The sequence below is a fragment of the Muscardinus avellanarius genome (genome assembly GCF_963383645.1).
Source record: "Muscardinus avellanarius genome assembly, chromosome: 10".
Classification (NCBI taxonomy): domain Eukaryota; kingdom Metazoa; phylum Chordata; class Mammalia; order Rodentia; family Gliridae; genus Muscardinus; species Muscardinus avellanarius.
The window spans coordinates 80,417,547-80,431,276 of record NC_137796.1 but is presented as its reverse complement, the minus strand read 5'-3'; the positions used below and the strand labels follow the sequence as shown (position 1 = coordinate 80,431,276).

General features: G+C 60.0%; 1 protein-coding gene across 9 annotated transcripts in view; it reads right to left on the bottom strand.

Annotated features, from left to right (window-relative positions):
• Positions 1–8,432: 8,432 nt before the first annotated feature.
• The window catches only part of CUX1 (cut like homeobox 1), a gene marked incomplete at both ends in the record, with an annotated part of 398,444 nt that continues 393,146 nt past the window's right edge, over positions 8,433–13,730 (bottom strand). For all 9 annotated transcript variants that reach the window (XM_080702661.1, XM_080702646.1, XM_080702647.1 and 6 more), the window contains 6 exons: positions 8,433–8,502; positions 8,713–8,777; positions 9,524–9,604; positions 10,174–10,230; positions 10,810–10,893; positions 12,025–12,141. In XM_080702661.1, coding sequence (XP_080558787.1) covers positions 8,433–8,502; positions 8,713–8,777; positions 9,524–9,604; positions 10,174–10,230; positions 10,810–10,893; positions 12,025–12,141 — 474 coding nt within the window. The remainder of the gene's footprint in view (positions 8,503–8,712; positions 8,778–9,523; positions 9,605–10,173; positions 10,231–10,809; positions 10,894–12,024; positions 12,142–13,730) is intronic.

The window sequence follows — 13,730 nt, the reverse complement described above, 5'->3', positions numbered from 1 at the left end:
GGGGGCGGGGAAAGGCGGCAGTCCTGCCCACAGCCCGTGGTGCTGGGGTTTCTGGGGAGCCCAGCCTGCCCCAGCGCCAGCGGCCTCAGCTAGGCACCCTCCGCACAGCAAGAGATGATGAGCCCCAGGGAGCGGAAGGTGGTCCCCAGCCCACAGCGCCCCCCGGTGCCCCGCAGGACCCAGGCTGGCAGCATCCCAGCAGAAAGTCCTGCCTTTTCCTGCACCCTCCTGGAAGGAGCACCCAGCCGCCAAGTGCACGGAGAGGCACTGCGTCCTAGGCCGGGCAGTGGCCCCTTCAAGCAAACTGCTGGCCTACCATCAGGGCACTGCAGCTTCTCCAGGGGCCCCGACATGGGGAGGAGGTGAAGCCTCCTCTGCTCTCTCCCCCTCAGCCGCTGCTGTCCTCCCTGACCATACCCAGCAGCCCACCTGGGCAGTGACGGCCACATTCATTCTGCTGTCCTCTAGTGGCCCCCAGGCCCCTGGGGCACAGTCCCTCCCTCCCACCCCTCCGCATCTTTTCATGAACCACGAACATCCATCCTCCAGCCTGGAGGGACTCCCGCCAGCTGTTGGGTACTTAGTTCTCAAGGTCATCCAACCCCTCACCTTCCCAGAGGCGGTGTCCCCACAGGGCAAGCTCTGAACAGGGCCTCCTGCCAGAGGAAGGATGTGGCTGGAATTCCCCATCCCTTCCCACCCAAATATGTGCTCACCCCGTGTCCCTGGCAGAGGGCAGAATGGGCATCATTCCTAGTGTTAACACACTCGAACCTGCTGGGACTTTACTGCACAGTGGGTGGGGGGGCACTATGGTGATTAAGGGGCAAGGACTCTGCCCCTGTATGGGCGGTGAAGACTCTGAGGTTCCATAGCTAAGAGTTGGGACCAGCATCCCTGCTCCCCACAGACTGTGTCTGAGACCAAGGCCTGCTTGGAGGAGCATTGCTGGCAGGTAGCTGCCAGGACAGTGCAGGACACCATCACATGCCTCACGTGAGAAGGCGGGAGCCTTCCTTCAGAGGACCCCTGGTTTTACTGACCCCCAACCTCTGCAAGCCCTGCCAGCTTTGGAGCCTGCAGACCCTCAGTGGGAGCCCCACTGCTTGAGGCCTCCCTAAGTCAACCTCTGCTCATCTGACATGATGGACAGGGGAGTGGATAAAAGTCTGAGCCATCCCATCATGGTCTGAATCCCAGCCCTGCTGCTTCCTGGCTTCCTGGAGCCTCAGTTTCCCCATTTGTTAGGATGGAGTGATGGAACAGCACCAACCTCATAGGACTGTCATGAGGACTGAGTAGTTGGTTTGAAACCAAAGCTCCCCTGCTTCTACTCCTAAGCATTCCGCATCCATCCCCTCTTCCTCCCGCTGCTCTGGGCGCACGGCTGCAGAATACTCCTCTCGGCCTCCCCGTTTCCTACTGCACCACCCCCTGCCAAGTCCAGCCTCCATAGCGTGTCCAAGGTCAGCTTTCAAGAGCTCACATCTAATTGAGCCAGGCCCCTGCTTAAGGCCCTTCTCCCCGTACATCTCTCCTATAAGAAAGGACTCTCCCTGTGTAGAGAGTAAGAAACGAGGTTCTGGGGAGGGAGGCGGCGAGCCCCTAACTCACTGGGTTTGCATTGGGCTCCCAGTGTGTCCAGCGCCGCGCGGGTGAGCCCAGGCTCGCAGGATGGACAAGAGGGAGACATGGAGTTGAGTCCAGATCTGTGCTTCCTGGAGCACACTATTCCCAGCAGGCACCTGTGCCTGGGGAGCCCCCCAGGGCATAGTGGGGCCCAGTCCCTGCCTTGGCGGGGGGAGCACTCTGAGAGGCTGAGGGAAGGAGAATCCACAGCTGGGACCCGCAGAAGTAGCGGTCAGATGAGTAGGCGTGGGGTCAAAGACAAGAAGCTACGCTGGGGCAGGGGTCTCAAGAGGTAGGTCATCTTCCTTCAGGAGCACCCAGTGCTGGACAGTTCCTCAACAGGCTCTGTGGGTGGAGAGCTGGGCTCCAGCTGCACAGGCCCTGTAATCTCCCACTCCACTCTGCCTTCCTGGGCCTGCAGAGCAGAGGCCCCTCTCCAGCTCTGCCTTAAGCCTGCAGCTGCTTCATCTCCTCCGGTGTCAGGGACCTCACCTGGGTCATAGCCCAGCCCCCCACATCTGCAAGACACTCCCCTCAGTCCCCGTGACTCAGCTGACCAGTCGGCTTTCTGACTCTTCCATGACACACATTCTAGGCACTCCTGAGACCTCCAGTGGCTCCTAGCTCTGAGCATCCCAGAGCCTTTGGCACTGCGGATGTGTCCCTCAGCTCCTCAGCTCTGTGTCTGCCCGGTCTCTAAGAACCTCCAACTTGCCACGTCTAAGTTCTCATCACCCTCTCCCTCCAAGCTCGGCTTATCCTCTGCTCCAGTCTCAGACCCAGCTGGGCACCGCCCTACCTCCAGCACTTCTTTGCCCCAGTAGCGGGTGGGCCTCCGGAGGCCTCCAGAATGCCCCTTATCCCACTCCCCCTCTGCCCTCGCCCCTCTACAACACCACAAGGCTTGTGGCCTGTCTCCCCCTCACCCCAGACCGTGGGCTCCCAGGTGGTTTTTACATTTGTCCCCGCGTGGGCCTATCCTCAGAGGGTCAGAAGTACCTGGAGAATGGAACCCAAACTGTGCTCTACCCAAAGGAACCATGATGGTGTGCTCACACACAGCAGCACCCCGCCTCACTCTGCCTGGACAGGTATGAGCTGTGATCTCACACCTGTCATCCCCTGGGACAGAACACAGCCATAAAAGCACCCAACCATCCAGGAGTGGTGGTGCACGCTTGTAATCCCAGTATCTGGGAGGCTGAGACCGGAGGATCGCAGTTCACGACCAGCCTCAGCTACTACTTAGTGAGGCCCTTGGCAACTCAGTGAGACCCTGTTTCAAAATAAAGAATAAAAAATCAGGCTGGGGGTGTAGCTCAAAGGTAGCCCTTGGTACATTCCCAGTACCGCAAACAAAACAAAATACCCAACCAGGTGAGGAAGGAACAACCTTCCCCCAGGCCCTGGAGCCACCCTGTGGCCCTACAGGACAGTGAGGATCACAAGGAGAGGTGGCCCAAGTACCTACCCACCCCCACCTCCATTCCTTTCAGCCCAGGCCGGGCTCCAAAAACAGATCCAGGCTCTTGTCAAAGACAAGTAGCCTAGAGGCCCGGCTTGTGGGCTGAAATACTCTGAGCAATTCATTGCACCTCCTCTAAAACACGTTTCCTGCTCCGTAAGATGAAGATGGTTGTAGTCCCAAAGCCACAGGCTTGGTGTGATAATTGCACAAGAAACAGCGCTGATGCCCCTAGCCTGGCACCTGTCAGCTCACAACCAGAAGCCCAGCCCCCGGGGGCGCAGGCTCCACCTGAGTGGACACTCCACCTCCGACAGCCCCATGAGAACCAGCTCCTAAGTGTATGCACAGGAGTTGTCCTTGGGAGGCCCACACAAAGCAGGGAAGAGGTGTGTGAAAACATCAGTTGGATTTTTCACAATAATGGTAAGAAAAGCATGCATTCAGCCCGGTATGGAGCATCGGCAGATCATGACCATCATCACTCACACCCTGGGGGGGGGGTCCTGGAGGTTGGGGAGAGACCTCTAGAGAGAAAAGTAGAAGGAAGCAGCTATTAGGAAACTGCCTCCAAGACCCCCAGAAACTCTGGCCCACACTAGCTACCAGGATTGCCTCACACTTTTCCTAAAGCCCCCCCCCCCAAGCTGAAAGTTCTAGGTTACTCCTCCAACCCCTGGCTTCTTGGATGGGGCCAGGATGCTGGGAGGAAAAAGATATGTTCAAGTTTGGGCAGAATAGGGGTTTCAGATCATCCCTCCAACAGGCTCTGGGGAAAACCACGCCCCTTGGCCCCTGCCTTCCTAGGTTCCCTGAGCTCAGTGCCCTGTTTTGGAGGAAAGCACCTCTTGTCGGCCACCCAGAAGGAGGTAGGAAACACCATATGAATTTTGCAGGGTAGATAATGTGGGCTCGAGGGGTAGGGTTTAATCCAGGTCTGATGCCCATTCTGAGACTCTGTCCCGTGCCACCTCGGTGTGAACATAAATTCTGGCTTTTGAATGTTCACGGTCCCTCCTGAGGCCGCCCCGTCCGCCCTGCGTGGCTCCTGGCAGGCCCCAGTTCCTGCAGAGATCTTTCCCTGCAAACCCCACTTCAGGGGATCCTGGGGACTGGGGTGAGTCCCGGCCTCTGCCTGTTCTCGGCCCGCGCTAAAGCTGCGGTTCCGGCCCGCGCCGCCCGCAGGTTCATCAATGGCCGAGGCCCGTAGGCCTGAATGGAAGGCACGAACCCGCCTCTTCTTAAAGGAGCCGGCCTCTCCGGCACCTCGGCGACCGTCCCGGCTAACCCGGTCCCGGAGCCCAAGGTGGGCGGGTCTGGAATCGTGGCCGTGGGAAACCGGGCCTGGGCCGAGGGGAGGGCGTGCCGGCCGGGAGGCTGCGGTCCGGCTGGGTCCTTCCCGCTCTCGCCACCCTCTCCTTCCAGTCTAGGGAAGAGACCTGAGCGTCCCCTCCCCCCCGCCGGAGACCCCTCCTCCGGGGGCCCGTCGCTGCCCCGAGGCGATGGTCCGGTCGCCGCGTCCCTGCGCCCGGCTCGGCATGGGGTCCGGGGCCTCCGGGCGGGGGCGCACGCCCTCCCCGGCGCGTCCTCCTCCCTCCACCCGCGCACACAAAGACGACACGCTCGGACGGGGCGCGTGCGGCCGCGCTCCCCGGGGCAGGGCGCTCTCACACGCACGCCCGGGGGGCGCAGGGGCCGGCGAGGACCCGCAGGCCTTACCTACAGGCGCGCAGCCGCGGCCGCGCGGGCCGGGGCGCCGGGGGAGCGCTGCCCGGACCGCGGCCGGGCTCCGGGGGCCCGGCGGCTCATGGCCCGCGGCGGGCTGGGCTTCCTCCCGGCCGGAGCCGCGGCGCCTCCTCCGCCCCGGTCCGCAGCCTCCACGGCTCGTGCGCTCCTCGCGCGCCGCGCTCGGCTCCCGGGCTGCGGAGCCCCGCGCTCCGAGCCCAGCCCCGCGCCCCGCCCGCCTGCCCGCGCCCCCGGCCCCGCCCCCGAGGAGGCCCCGCCCCCGCCCCGGCCCCGGCCCCGCCCCCGCCGCGCCCCCCGCCCCCAGCCCGGAGGAGGCGCCCGCCCCCGGCTCTCGCTTCCTCCGGGCGGTGGAGAGGCAGAGGTCGCCCCGCCCAGGGGCCAGAGGGGCTGGGGACCCGGCCGGAGCCGCCCATCTGGGGCGGGGGCCCCCGAGACGCGGAGCCGGCCCCCGAGACGCGGAGCCGGCCCCCCGGCTCTGCAATGGAGTCCGTCCCGCGCGAAAGTCTCCCGGACCCCGCGTGGTGGCTCTGGGAGCGCGGCAGGTGGGGTTGGGAGGGTCCTGCTCGGGGTGGTGATACTGGGTGTGGGTGATACTGGGGGGGACGCCCTCGGAGCGCCCCTCAGTGACTGGAGCCAGGTGGGGGCCGGCGCTGCGGTCGGACCCTCCACCGCGGGGACAATGGGAACCGCGAGAAGGCCCAGATGTCGCAACGGAGGAAGTCGATGTCTGGTTCTCATAAATCCCGAGGGCGAGCACCACGCCCCCTCCCTCCAGCCCTCGCTGTTCTGGAAATCGCCCCCGGACCCCAGGGCGGGCAGACCTCCTGAGTGTGGCCCCTACTTCCTAGCGTCTTGGGGAGACTGGCGCCATCCGGGGGTGGGGGGGGTGGGAGGTTGCAGCGCTCAAGGAAGACCACACCCCTGGCTTCCTCACCCCTGCTGAGGTTAGGGCAGAGAGGCGCTAAGAGAACAGCCCTGCCGGTCATCGAAAGTGCTAGTGGTCTGCACTCCGGTTCTCTGGGTCCTCGGCAGGCTGCTCAGGAGTCCAGGGGAGAAGGGGCTTGTCCCTGGGCTGGGGGAGTGGTCCCTGGGCACCGTCTCCCCTCCTCTCCTGCCCTTGCTTCAGGCCCTCAGCTCTCAGGGATGTGGGGTCAGCGACCCCTCCCCCAGCCTTTGGCAGTACTGCTGTCTGCCCTGGCGGCCCTGCTGGCTGGGAGAGCCTCCATCTATCTGTTCCTCACCCACAGTGGCTCCTGACTTTTGTATTGAACCCTTTTTTGGTCTCCAAACTATTTCACATCTCTAACTTGTCAGAAGGCAGGACAAGTGGGGATTTGAATGTTCATCTCCTGGTGAAGGTGGAGCCTGGCCTGTACCCCCACACCTCGTGCCCACCACCCCTGGTGCTGCCCTCCACGGGGTCACTGAAGCCTGTCAGGCCTCTGTGGAAGCCCTGGTACTTTTTCTACCACACACGTCCCAGGTGCCCCCGTGGCAGGACCCGGCCAGCAAACACTTAATGAGAACCTAGGCAGTAGTCCAGCCATCGATCCGAGGTGCACACAAGCCTGGGTGCCTGGCTGGAACCAGACCCTTATGAATGAGGCTGGGAAGGGTGGGGTGGGGTGGAGGGCCGGGTGCCAGCAGAGAGGGAGAGAGGGAATCTCCATCCCTGGGCAGCCTGGTTGTGGACCCTGTCCTCCTGGGAGAGGGGACAGCTGGCCCACAGTAGACTAACCTGGATATAAGTTGTGCCCTGAGCTTGCTGGTGGGCTGTCAGTGGCCAGAGAGAGTCCTGGGGTGTGAAGCCCAGGGCAGGACAACAGCTCTGATCCCCTGGGAGGAGGAAGTAAGGGGGGGGGGCTAGGCGCCTGGTGACTCCAACCCCAAAGGAGGAACCCTGGCAGATGTGAAAGTGGCTGGGGGGTGGTGAGGGAACATGATTGGCCAAGAGCAGCTGTTATGGGTGACAGGAATGAAGGTCAGAGAGGACAGGGCCATCCTGGGTCCCTGAGGGCAAATCCTAGGGCCCTGAAGGAAGTTCTGAGGGAGCAGATGATAACGGGTGCTGGCCATAGGCCCCAAAGACGGGCCCCTGGATGCATAAGCTCTAGTGTGTTTGAGACTAAACCTGAGACAGAGATGGTATAGGGGACTCTGGCCTGGTGGGCCACAGGGCAGGAGCTAGGTTTGGAGCCAGCCTTGAGGGTCACCCAGACAAAGGGTAATGCCAGCCCTTACAGACCAAAAGGAGGCACTCCTCTGTTCTCTGAGTGGGGCTGAGCAGGGGTGAGGTGGTGCGGACCCAGTGGCTCTGGAGAGTTCCTGTGGAAGGCTGGTGGGCATGGCTTCAGAGCGCTGGGTAAGCCAGGGCCCAGGGGGAAGGGACACGCTGCAGACACACTGCTAGGCACACAGGATGGGAAGCAGGAACTGACGCAAACCCAAAGCATGTCATGCCCCAACCCTGGCCTGACAGGTGGCTTTTGAAGAAAGGACTAATTTCCCCCTTTTGATGGGGTTGCAAGTGCTTAAGAGAACTCAGATGTTGTGGCCTTGGGTTTCAGCAAAGCTGCGGGCCTGCTCGTGGAATTCTTGGGGACAGGAGGAAAGGGAGAGATGTCCTGTGTGCCAGGGCCATGCCTCATGTCAACAGACCAGCCCAGATTCCAAGGGTGACACTGGACTTCCACACGCCCCTCCCTCGTGCCCCAAAGTTCAGGAGTCACAGAGCATAGGGCACCAGTGTGGCTGCAACTATGGTTTATTTCAAATGTGCAAAGCTGAACATGCATGTGCGAATCTAACTTGGGGAGCTCTACCAGTTGCCCCGAGAGGTGGCCATGCTAGGGTGGCCCACTGCCGGTTCTGTTCTGAGGGGCCCCTCAGACCAATCCTTGGGACCGAGGAGCCTGGGGCACGGGGTTCTTGCTGGAGACGCTTCCTCATCTAGAAACCAGAATATCTTGCTAAAGAAGAAAGCAGAAATCATGTGTGTCTGGGGCTGGGGGAGGGTAGTAGAAACTGTCCCACCTTTGGGGCTCCCCTTTTGGAGATGGGGTGGGGGTGGTGAGCAGATTAGGTCTTGTCTAACCTGTGTCCTCTGGGAGGTAATAAGGCAGGCGGGGTGGGGGTTGGACTCGAGGCCTGCTGGGATGGAGAGAAGTACCTCCCACCTCTTTGGGGGTCCCAGGGCCCAGGGGAGATGGTAGGGAGTTGAGGAGATGCCATAGCCCAGGTGCAGACAGACCCGGAGGATGCCAAGTGGATTAAGCGCTGCCCTGCCGGGATCAGTGGTGGCAATCAGTGACACAGCTGGGGGATCTCTGCCACCGGGGCCAGAGGTCAGGCTGCAGGCGGGGCTCTGGCCCAGCCTGCTGGTCACTGGGAGCTGTCTGGACTGGGGAGGCCTGATGTGGTTCTTACATTCTTTCAAGGGGGTCAAAGGGAGCCTGGGACCTCTGGCAGCTGTTGGGTTGAGGATAAGGACAGTTTCCATGGGGGAGTCTCAGGGAAAGCCTAACTCATTAGGAGCAGCTGACTAAGCAGGGCTGGGGAGATGCAGCCATCACTGTGGCCAGGAGGCCTGGGGTCACTGCCACAAGTCGCCGGCCGCCGCCCCCTTGTCGTTCTCGTGGAACTTGTGCAGGTGGTCAGCGAACCTGGGGGCACAAAAACCATTGCTGAGGCCAAGTGTAAAAAGGAGAGTGCCAAAGAAGCGTGCGTGGGGGGAGGAGGAGATGCCCCACGTGACAGGGTGGGGCTGGCTCAGTAGGCCTGGGGAGGGAGCAGGGTCACAGCTGGGGAGCCCGGTGGTGGTGTGGGGGCCTGGGGCTCCGGTCAGGGTTATGGGGGCCCTGGGGTGTTCTTACTTCTTGGCGCAGGTGGCAGCGCAGTCCCTTTCCACACTCTCGCTCCAGGCCAGCTTGTAGAGCACCTGGCCAGGAGAAGACAGGTACCCCTGCACCTCCCGGCCATCGTGCAGCCCACCTGCAGCCCCTGGGCCTGGCCTCCTGGGACAAAACTGTTCTCGTGGCCAGGGCCTAGGCTGTGGTGAGAGGGGCCCAGCCACAGAGGTCCATCTCTAATGCCATGGGCATTCCCGACAGGCCCAGGAGCTGCTGGGCCCCGGGGTCAGAGTGGGAGCCCAGGCGAGCCCCCGAGAGGCCATCGTGCCCGTGCCTAGCTAGGGCGGGTCCCCGAGGCTGGAGCCTTCTGTGCACACAACTCCTCTCCTCCCCATCTGGTGCATGTGGGAGCATCACCAGACATCTGTGTGTCCTTTGCCCACTGACTATGACGCCCCCTTTGTGCCAAGGGAGATACAGTTCCAGACGTCCCTTTTCTGAGCAGCCCGCCTGGCAGTCTGCTGAGAGATTCGGTACACTGGCCCTCGTGCCTCAGGCTCCCTCTAAGGCCTTCCTTTCCTCCAAGCCCCTCCAGGCCCCTGCGTCTGGATGCCATCAGCCGGGATTCTTCCCAGAGCAGCCCGACTATGCCCCAGCCAGAGCCCAACCTGGAGGTGCTCCTTGTCCCCAGGATGGGCCGACACCCTTGAAGGAGAGAGAAATGGCCTGGAACTGAAGGTGTGTCTTGGGGGAAGCCGGGCCACAGTAACAGGGTCCTGCTGTGCTGGAGGTTGGAGAGCAGGTCACAACCCTGACCAGCTGTCGGGACACTCACCAGGAAGACCAGGCAGTGCAGGAAGAGGGTGTAGAAGAAGCCAATGGTGCGAGCCATCTTGTTGGAGAGGACCAGACGCCCCTGGGGAGCAAACACAGGGTGTGGGGAATGGTGGGGCAGGGCTACCCTGCTCCTGCACAGGGGCCCCTGGGGTAGTATGGGTAGGGAAGAGGCTGGCAGGTGGGGAACCCATGCCACCGGGACAGGTGGGACAGGTGGGGAAATACAGAATTCCTTTTTTAATTTTTTTGTACTGGGGATTGAACCTAGGCTATTCTATCTCTGAGAGCTATACCCCCAACCCTGTTTTATTTTATTTTTTATTATGAAACAGGGTCTCACTAAGTTACTGAGGCTGGCCGCGAACCTACGATCCTCTTGTCTCAGCCTCCCAAGTACTGGGATTACTGGCCTACACTGCTGGGCCCTGTGGGGGCTGCAGGATTGGTGAGGAATGCTGCCCCCTGCAGCCCAATTCCAGAACCTACAGTGAAAGGTTCCACCAGAGGAGAGGGAAGGACTATGCTGGGGGTCACATGGCCACTCTCCCATGCCTGAGAGGGGTCTGTGTAGTCCCTGGGGCTTCTCTGGACAGGGTGGAGGGAGGTGGCTCAGGCCTGTCCCAGGTGAGCACAGGGGTGAGGACTCACCATGCTGAGTGTGGCCTTGTCCCAGGGGCTCAGGCTCAGGTACTTTCTCTGCCGCTCCTGAAGGGGGAGAGATGCTGAGGAAAGGACACCAAAGGCCCGAACAAATGGGGGAGGCAGCCCTCCTGTGCACTGGCTGCCTTCAGAGCCCTCCGATGCCCAGCCCCACTCAGGGTGACATTCCAGGCTCCCAACATCTCTATGGACCCCCCTTACTCCCGAGTGGCCCATTCTGCTTGTTAAAAAGCTCTTCATGGGCAGGCCTGCTGCAGCCAAGGGGGGCCCACCACCCCATCAGCTGTCGCTGGGAGCTGGGACCCCCAGCTTCTCTGCCTGCTTCCACAACCCTGTGGTCGACCCGTTCGTTCACTGATATACACCCTCAGGTAGCCACCGCAGGCCTTCCTGGGTGGGCCCTGTGCCTCCACCAAAGCAGTATGGCGGCTGCCCCGGGGCTTCCTGGCCCGAGGGGCCCGAGCTGTGCAGAGGCGGCTGTGAGGTCAGAGTGAGCAGATGGGGCAGCTGGGGAAGGGGTGAGGGAAGGCTGGGGCCAGTCGCCGTGGCCAGGGGAGCAGGGTCCCAGGTCTCCGTGGGCCTGCCCAGAGAGGAGCTGTCCTGCCTGAAGCTGGGCTCACGGACCCTCTTGCTGAAGGAGGAGAAGGGGTCCAGGCGCTCCTCGTACTGGGATGAGTACCGCAGCTCGGTGTCATCGCTGCCGCCGCCCTGCACACGGAACAAGGAGAGACTTGGTCAGGTTCCTGGGCTGCAGAAGGCCCAGTGCTCAGAGGAAGACAGGCCTCATTGCTCTTTGGAAAGAAGGAGTTGGGAAGGAAGCCCGGAGCCCACAGTGGGGAGAGAGTGCTGGGATGACGGCTTGAAGGCAGCTAGTGCTCGTGTCACGGGATGTGGCCTGGGCAGAGGTCTCTCCTACACCGTGTCACAGGGCACAGCTCCACTGGCACCTATGGAGAACTAAGGTCCAGGTGGGTTGGAAGGTACAAGACAGGCTGGGGCTGGGGAAAGGTGGATTGGTTTTTGCTGTTTTTCAGATGCGGTCTTATTGTCCAGGCTGACCTCCCACTCCTGGGACCAAGGGATCTCCCCGCCTCAGCCTCCAGAGTATCTGGGACCACAGGCGTGTGCCACCATGCCCAGCTTGGTGAAGGGATACACCAGCCACCCGGAGAGCACGGGTTTGCAGGGTCCGGGCGCCCTCTGGTGGCAAACAGCAGCTCCAGCTCCACTGGGCTGAGCTTGGACTTAGACCCTTCCATTGTGACCCCTGCTTCATCTCCCCTTAGTCACAGAAAGGGGTTCCTTGCACACACACACACACACACACACACACACACACACACACACACACACACACACACACACACACGATATATATATATATATATATGACCATATATATATATGGTGTGTGTGTGTGTATGTGTGTGTGTGTGTGTGTGTGTGTGTGTGTGTGTGTGTGTGTGTAGGAGGTATCATTTCCTCAGGGCCTGTCCTGTGTGTTCAGCACTCTCTGGGGCTAAGGTCCCAGATCCTGGGGTCTGCTAGTGGGTCACCCCATCTCACAAAAGGGCCGCTTGGACGGTGGACTCTCGGTACACGGCCCCTGCCTCTTGCTGTCCCTTGTCACCTCCAGGCTGGTTCAGCTGAATGAACCCCAACAGGTCCACTCCGGGGGCCTCTCCTGAGCTTGGAAGGACAGGTGGCCAAGGGGGAGGGTCACATGGCCTCTGGGGCCGCCCAGGCCCAGGTGCCCAGCGGCAGTGTCTTCCCACCCTGAGTGCCCTGGCCAACCCCCTCCCTCTGCCCTGCCTGGGGCTGGCCCTGGAGGGCTCTTACCCGGCCGGGGTAGCTCTGCAGAAACTTGATCTTCTCGAAGAGCTTGATGTTGTCGGCGCGCAGGCTGTCCAGCTCGCTCTGCAGGGCTTGGATGGTGTGCTGGGCCAGGCGGCCCTCCTGTGGGTAGGCGGCGGGGCCGGGGATGGAGCTGGGGCCACACTGGGGAGCACCTCGCTCCTGCCTGAGGCCCCTTCTGCCCTGTGCCTTCTCCTTGACCTGCAGGCCTCTGCTCAAGCTAGTCCTCTGGCAAGTCCCCCTTACACCCTGGCCTGCCATGGCGGAAGTCACACTTTTTGGGGCCAGGTGTCACTATATTTGTTTTTGGTTTAGGTATTGTCAGGTTGTTGTTGTTGTTTGTTTTTTAATGCTGGGGATTGATAGGAGGAGCATTCTACCTCTGAGCTATACCCCAGCCCTATTTTATTTTTATTTATTTATTTACTTATTTTTATTCTTCTTTTGAAACAGTGTCTCATTAGGTTGACTAGAGGCTCACTACTTTCTGAGGCTGTCTTGGAACTTGGGATCCTCCTGTCTCAGCCTCCTAAGCACTGGGATTACAAGTGTGTGTCACCACACCCGGCTATCACAATGTCATACAACCATTCCTGCTGTCTTATCATCCCAGTTTGTTAGAAACCCCGAACCTGGTCCTAGTTACTCCCTGTCTCCTTCTCCCTCTTCTTGGCCAATCACTAGTCTGCTTCCTAACTTCCCACCTTACATGTTTGTCTGTTTTGGACATTTCACAGAAATGCAGCCAGAGACACTGGGGATTTAATGTCTGGCAACCTGGAGCCCAGGGGCAGGAGGACCTCGTTTTCCAATTTCCTCAAATGTCTGAATGGGTGTCTGCTTCACACCCTTCAGACTTCAGGCAGTACCCAAAAACGTCTATGGTAGTGTGGTGGTTCCTTGAAGTAGCAAATGCAGAATTCTTATATGAATTGGAAATTCCACTTCTGGGAATGCATCCAAAAGAACTGAAAGGCAGGGTCATGAAGGAGCATCTGTGCAGCTGTGTTCACAGCGGCATTATTCACAAGAGTGAAGGCATGGAATCCATGCAGGAGTCCAGCAGGTAGGCGATGGGCAGTGGACAATTCTTCAGCTTTTATTTATTTATCTATTTTTTTGGTGGTACTGGTGATTGAACCCAGAGGCATTCTACCTCCAAGCTATACCCCCATATGTCCCCATAAAAAGAAAAATAATTTATTTCTTATTTGGAAATAGGAGCTCGCTAAGTTGCCAAGGCTAGCTTCAAACCTGCGATCCTCCTGTCTCAGTCTCCCAAGTACAGAGATTACAGGCCTGTGCTACCAAGCCCAGCTATTATTCAGCTTTTAAAAGGAAGGACATTCCTTCCTTCCTTCCTTCCTTCCTTCCTTCCTTCCTTTCTTCCTTCCCTCCCTCCCTTCCTTCCTTCCTTTCTATTTTTTTTTTTCTTTTAGTACTGGAAATTGAACCTAGGGGCATTCTACCTCTGAGCTATACCCCCAACCCCATTTTTTATTCTTTATTTTGAAATAGGGTCTCACTAAGCTGCAGAGGCCTCACTAAGTAGCTGAGGTAGACTGCAAACCTGCGATCCTCCTGTCTCAGCCGCCCAAGTGCTGGGATTACAAGTGTGCGCCACCACGCCCCGCTAAAGGAAGGACTTTCTGAAGTGAACTACAATGTGGGCCAACCTCGAGGACACAAGC